Source organism: Symsagittifera roscoffensis, chromosome 6 (assembly GCF_963678635.1).
Source record: "Symsagittifera roscoffensis chromosome 6, txSymRosc1.1, whole genome shotgun sequence".
Lineage (NCBI taxonomy): Eukaryota > Metazoa > Xenacoelomorpha > Acoela > Convolutidae > Symsagittifera > Symsagittifera roscoffensis.
This window is the reverse complement of record NC_087067.1, coordinates 41,014,513-41,021,449: the sequence shown is the minus strand read 5'-3', so window position 1 is coordinate 41,021,449 and position 6,937 is coordinate 41,014,513. Positions and strand designations below refer to the sequence as shown.

Here is a 6,937-nt window from a genome sequence, read left to right as displayed (position 1 = left end):
TGATTTTTGATACCTGGAATTGCTACTAAAAATATTGAAGAGAGGGAGCATTCACGTTCTTCCCCAAAATTTTTTTTGCATCCACCATAAAAAGTTTCCCAATATAAGCGCCGAATAGCTAGATTTAACACTGAAAATTTAAACACTGAGCGCAAATACTAACTCAAGGTTACAGTTTGAAATTTATTGAGTATGATGTGAGAGTTCTCTTTTCCAGACAAGAATTGATATAGTTCCGAAGGAATTTAGCTGTCTGATTGGGACGGAGTGTCTAAGTTAGCCCGTTACTCTCCTAAAGGAGTTGATAAGTCGGAGGCTGTCTCGATGTCTTCTGGTAGATCGATTTCGGACTGGCTTATAGCGATAACTAATGGAGGGTTGATATGTGAATCCGATGGATTTACTATCGGTTAAAAATCTGCAGCCAGAGTAGAATTGTTGTCACATTGCGAGAGGACATCAGTGCACATCCTTGTGTTTTCTTCAATCGTGTCAGACATGTCGGTTGATTGGTAGATCACAATGGGGTTTTGAGTTGATCCGATTTGGTCTAAAATATCTATGAAATATCAATTATCATAAAATTTAAATGGGCCGGCGTTACGCAAAGATCTACCTAAGACTATACTTGAAAAGTTGCCTGATTAGTTTTCGACCTCCACTTATTCCCAAGAATCGACAATATATACTAAAGAATAAATCCGAGATTTTTGAAAAAAAGTGTACAAAAATGGTCTATTTTTCTGCTTTCCTTAGAAATTAAAAAAAAAGCAATTTATAAGTTATATATAGGCTTATAAGAAAGCTTGGCGGCTTGAAATAAAGATTTAGAAAAATGGCTTATTACCAGTTTAAAACTGAGAGTTAGAGAAGTTTCTACAATTGTTATCATTACGAACAATATTTTGATTATGATGATTATTTTCAGTTTGAAAAAGTCTTGGCCAGATTCAAACGTCGAGTCTTCTCCTCAAGCGTAGTTCTTACCTCTTGGCCACGCATCACCAGAAAAACGGAACTTCTTATATTTAAACTTCTTATATTATATCAAGCCATCAAGTGATTTCTTCAACAAGATGTTAAACCGAAAAAAAATTCTATGGTCCGATTTGATAATGCTAGCTAATCGCTAGCATAAAAAATGTCTAATAAAACCAAGATAAATTAGAAGCTTGTTTTAATAGAACAAATAAAAGCCTTCATCTAATCAACTCAAACGGCATGATTTCTACTGTCAAAAATTGTTCATTTTTGAATTGCTTAAATACTTATGTTAGGTAATACAAAAGAAAAACTAACCAAAAAAATTCACCAATGTACTAAAACTTTGGCCAAAAAAAATGATATGAATTAATTCTTTCAATATGCACAAATTATGCATAAAAACCGAATTATGATAATAAAAAAAATTATAAAAAAAATTATGTATTATACCTGCTCAACGGCTTACATTTTGCTCTAAAAATTTCACGGAAATGATAACTAGTTCCAATAACAAAGAAACAAACAGTTTCATTAACCAATTTCTTGTTAATTAAATCCAAAAAAAAGTAATAATCTGACGACCAAAATTTTCACCATTCAAACTAATTTGATATCGTTTTCCGACCACAAAATTTAGATTTTTTGAATTTTGTTTTGAAAGCAATTAATTCTATTTCAATCAAAAACCTACGGCGATCTCATTAGTCTTGATATTGTAAAATAAATTCTGAAGTTTGTCGTTAAACTGTATGGTAGCCTCAATCAAAAATAATTTGAGTAGTAGTATTATTAAAATTGTTACTCTCCTGAAAAACGGCTTTTAAACTCTCTTAAAAATCACAGGCTTAATAAATAGCGGGTTTAGTGGAGCATTCATTTCAAAAATTCAGCTTTCCACAAAAGGAGGAGGTTCTGTTCTTGCGAAGCGACAAATTTTCACTAATTCGAAAAAGGTTTTGAAAAAAAGCCAAAAAGGCTCATTTAAAACACGTTCGTGGCGTTTTTGTTTGGCTATTTTTAAGAGAGTTTTGATATTTGACTTTGAAAAAAAGAAGAACTTTTTATAGTGTTTCTTCAATTGTTTAAAAACAGCTTTTCAACCTTTTTTTTGTTATTGGTCGTTTTAAAGTGGATTTTCTGGTTACTTGGGGCGTTACTGCTCCCTTGAAACTTTTTCACCCTAAATTGCTGCCAGTAGTAGCCAGTTTTTTAAACTGGAAAAACTAGCCATTTAAGAACAGCTAATCTTGGCTTCAATTTCTTAGTTCCTAAGTCTATACAGTAGCTTGCGACCCTTGGTGTCAAGTTATTTGTCCTTTAAAAAATGTGAGCGGTTTTTAAATGCCTTTTTGGCGCCAACTTTGAGGGATAGCGCGCGCAAAAAACATATGAGTTTTTGTATTTAGTTATACAATAAATGCGCAAAAACGTTTTTTTTTGGCAAATATGATCAAACAAGGGTTCGACAGAGCTAAAAAAGATCAAAATGGTTGGATAAAAAAAGTTTGCCATAATTTTTGAAAAACCGATCCCACCCCGCCAAGAATATCCACTGCTTTTTTTTTGTATAATACATACTGAAAGTAAATAAGCAAAACGCATCACCGCAAGCTGAAGTACGCATAGTGAGGAAAAAAACTTGAGCTCTTAAATAATCCAAGTTAATTTTTTGTTTTGAGCAGTATGGTTATGTACAACTATGCCTCTGATGTGTCTGGGGACACGTTGGATGGATGGGGAGCTGACCCACAGCGACTTATTTGAGTTGAAACGAGGCAAGTACCTTTCAACTCTTCGTTCACTCGTGAACTCGGTGGAATATAAACCAGTTGTAACTGTTACATAATAGTTATGTAATGTATAACAGCTACGAAAGTAAGGCAAGTTTTATTCAGCTGGTAACTTTTAGCCAATATGGTATATACTCAGTGACAGCTGATACTTTTCTGTGGGTTTGTAATTCGGGTGGTGTATTCACCCTTATCCATTCGGTCGTAGGCCAACAAGCCTAAGGGCTAACAAACCGAAATAAGATTACCATTCCAACGAGCCGAAAGCTAATATGTTATGCAACTTAACAACAGATTGTCACTGATGTTATGCAATTGATACAAAATTATGATGTGATATACGTTATTCTGATGCAAGTTCGGCTTCAAGATATGGTGGTTTGTAGATATGGCAATTGGGACAGTTAAGTGTTTCAAATAAATTTTTAATAGATAAAGAGAGTTTTGTGAGTAGACAAAACAGGGGAGGGTTCTCATGCTTGAAGGACCGAATGCTTGAAAAGTTTCAACCAATCAAAATCGCTAAGCGTTCTTGTTGGCTAAATGCTTTTCTCACAAAATCGAAGTCAATATTAAAAAAAATGTTTTAAATGAGTGGAAATTAATCAAAAATATTACAAATTGCGGGTTACAACCGCAATACTATTCAGATAAAAATCAAAATTTATGAGTTCAAGTTCATAAGAACTTTTCAGTCTTGAAAAATTATCTGCTTATTATCTAATCGGTCAGTATTAACACTAATGGCCTGGATTTATTTTCTTTCTTTGAGATTATCACGATTTACTTTGAGATTTTGAGTACTCAATTCTGATTGGCTGAGAGTAAGCTAAAGTAAATTTCAAGCATTCGATCCTTCAAGCATGAGGGACGCCACCGACAAAACATATAGCATTTGGTAAATGACATTGCGTGTAGGAGAAGATTGGGGCGTTCAACAGTGCCGAAGTACAATACTGCCGAAAAAGGCGGAAAAATTTCAGAATAATTTACACGCATGTTCTAAAGAGCGGAAAAATACTGACGCTAATTATCAAAAAAAATCACTCCAATTTTGGCGCCAATATGTCTGCAACTGCAAATTAAACAATTATTTTGGCTGCAAAAAAACGTGTAAGTTGCAAATTTTCTTGCTCAAAATTTTAAAGTTTTACTTAAGATTGTAAGCGATTGCTGTTTAATTTTTGATTGCCGCACTTATTGTGTTGAAATTTAATCAAATTTTTGTCACTGTTGAACAAAGTTTTCATTTTCGGCACTGTTGAACAAAGTTTTCATTTTTGGCACTGTTGTACTTCGGCACTATTGTACTGCCCCAGAAAATTTGATAAACGAAGTTGGAAACAACAACCCATTGAACATTTTAAAAATTTTATGAACTCGGCAGTCAGAACTTTTAAAGTTTTGCTTTTGCCTGATAGGAGCACGCTCTTTTGATATTAGTGTTTTTCAGTAGTTGTATCAAGTTGAAAAAGAAAGTCAATGCGGCTGATTTATGACATTTTATGTTCAAATTGGTGACAGGAATCTTAACAACCCTTTAATTCCCCTGGAAAAACTACATTACTACAGCATTTTAAGATAGCAACAATACACAACAACTAAAATTTTCATAATTTAATCTTGAATTGGGTCTTATGCGTTAAACGGCCCAAAAATCAAAATTGAAGCAAAATGAAAACTAAAACGGAAACTGATCCTGATTGGCAAATATTAGCCAATCAAATTCGAGCAACTAGGTCAGCCATTTCGGTTGATACTGAGATTAATCCTGATTGGCTCGTATAATATGTAATAACTGAAATAATTGTATGTTGATTACGTGTTTTCAATTTGAAATAAAATGTCTGACTATTTTCCTAATTTTGGTTTGTTTAACGCATAATACCCCTTGAATTACTTTCAACTTATAGGGAAAACACGTCGTGCAAAACAGTTGCCATCAAAAAAAATCATTCAATAACTTTTATCAAGCAGCAATTTATCCAACAAAAAGCAATCAGACGCGATATTTTGGCAAAAAACTATGCAAAAAGATTTTTTTTAAATAGTTTTCGTCCCATTGCGGACCAAACAATTTTCGAGAAATTAAGATGCTGAGTTTAAACGAAACTTCACTTGACTTCCGATCAATGTACTTTTTGCATCAAATTATCGAAAAATACTAGATTTGCTGTATGAAAAAAAATGTACACACAGAAACAGAGTAGTAATTTGAACAAGTAGCTTGGTTGCAAGATTGATTGTTTGTATTGGAATAAATTGGTTATGAAAAAAAAAACAAAAAAATTGAAGTTGCTGCTTTCCCGCAGGGCTTGAGATGAAATCACGAGCCCAGAACAAATGCTAAAAACAAAATTTTTGTTCACAACGAAAAATAAAAATAATGGAAAAAAATGGTTCATAAAAAACGAAAAAAAATATAATTTTGTTTAAAAAAAATTAAGGTTCAAGTTTGAACTTTCAATCTAATTTTTCAGCTACAATAATAGAAAACCCAGCGATATAATAAGGAAAGTTAGCAGACAAAAAAAAGAAACTAAAAGCAATACGGCGAAAAAAGTTTTTTTTTTGCCACATTTCTATATTCTCAATGATGACCGCAAAACAAAAAGAGAAAGTGAAAGTAACTTTGATCTCAATTTTTACAACTATCAGCTGGATTCAATACAAGGTTCACAAATGCAACGATAGCTAACAAATGTTTACAAGTCACTTTTTTGGCGCGAGAAAATAAAGGAATATCAGATGATTGGTTTTTTGACCTATTTGTTTTCCAATTCGAGTCAACAAAATTTTTTTCTTTTGTTATTAGAAAGCAGTGAATAGGTCTTAGTGTTATTTTGTTTGTTTTTTCTTCAGGAAAAAGTCTCTAATTTATTCACCCTAAAATTTGATTTTTCGTGCGGTTTGACTTGTGTTTTTTTTTAAGTTCACTTTTGCCATTTCTGAACGCAAAGTCCCGTAACCCTCAGCAAAAATGTTGATGTCAAGAAAAACGTGATTAATTTTAAGTTTCCCCAGCGCCTTTCGTATGCCCCAGCGAAATAATAAATTAACCTATTGATCCAGTTTCTTTTTTCAAATTGGTTTGATTTTATCAAAAATTTCTAGCATAAATTGCTCTTGAAAATCATAAAGCTTTATGTCCATGATTTTTTTTTGAACTTCAAAAGTAGAATTTTTTTTTCAAAAAAATGCAGAATTTTTTTCTGTTTTTTTTGTTCAATGATTTTTTTCCAAATATCTGGTGTCTTTTTCAAAACAAATGTTGCAGAATTATATAATGAAGATAATCATTTAACAAAGAGGCAAAACTGCACTTCGCATACAAAAGCAAAAACATGACCGATATTGCTACTGGGAAAATTGAATGAGTAAAACTTTGAGTCTACGAAAACTCTTAAGTGACCAACGCCAATTAAATAGTAAAAAAAATTGCTGAAAGACGCCAGCCAATTATGACGCTTTAGAAGTACCAGTCAATTTGAAAAAAGAAAATTACCAACAAACAAGCCTCAATTTATAGAGCAGACGCATTTACCAATTATACGAAAAAATTCATTAAAAAGGTCCGACCCTGCAGAGATTGGAACCCTCTAGTTTTGTTGCGGGTCTCCTTCCCTACCTCTACGCTACAATCCATGATACCTTGAAGCTTAAGTGCTATTTGTAATATATAATCTGTGTTAAAATTCTTAGCATTGGCTGTACATAATAGCTGGTAATTGATCAAAATGAATTGTTGAAATCAAAATTTTGCTTGTTGAAGAAGCTTAATTAATTGTTCCGTCGATTCCTTAAAGCATCCAGAATATCAAACGATATTTTTTACTATGTTTATCTTTACAGCCATTGGAACCTACGAGCCGATTATCGTATGAAAAAAAAACAAATACGATGAAGAACAAACTTCACAAAATAAGTAGCTTGAACCCCAAACTGACCTCTGTGAACTCTTCCAAATTTTTTTTCACTCTTCGACACTCCTCTGTCAAGTGACCTTCAGTCTCGCCCACAGTCCACTTCAGTTCGCCCTCCTTAGCCAGATGAGAGGCCGAGAGAGACTCGAAGTTTGAATTTATTTTTGATTCGTAACCTCCTAATGTCTCTTTTATTTGTTGATGGGCTGATTTGACCTGCTGAGAGCATGCGTTTTCCAT

General features: G+C 33.0%; 1 protein-coding gene across 1 annotated transcript in view; it reads right to left on the bottom strand.

Annotated features, from left to right (window-relative positions):
* The window catches only part of LOC134848746 (alpha-protein kinase vwkA-like), a 10,364-nt gene extending 3,427 nt beyond the window's left edge, over positions 1-6,937 (bottom strand). The window contains exon 1 of the mRNA XM_063866258.1: positions 6,722-6,937. Coding sequence (XP_063722328.1) covers positions 6,722-6,937 — 216 coding nt within the window. The remainder of the gene's footprint in view (positions 1-6,721) is intronic.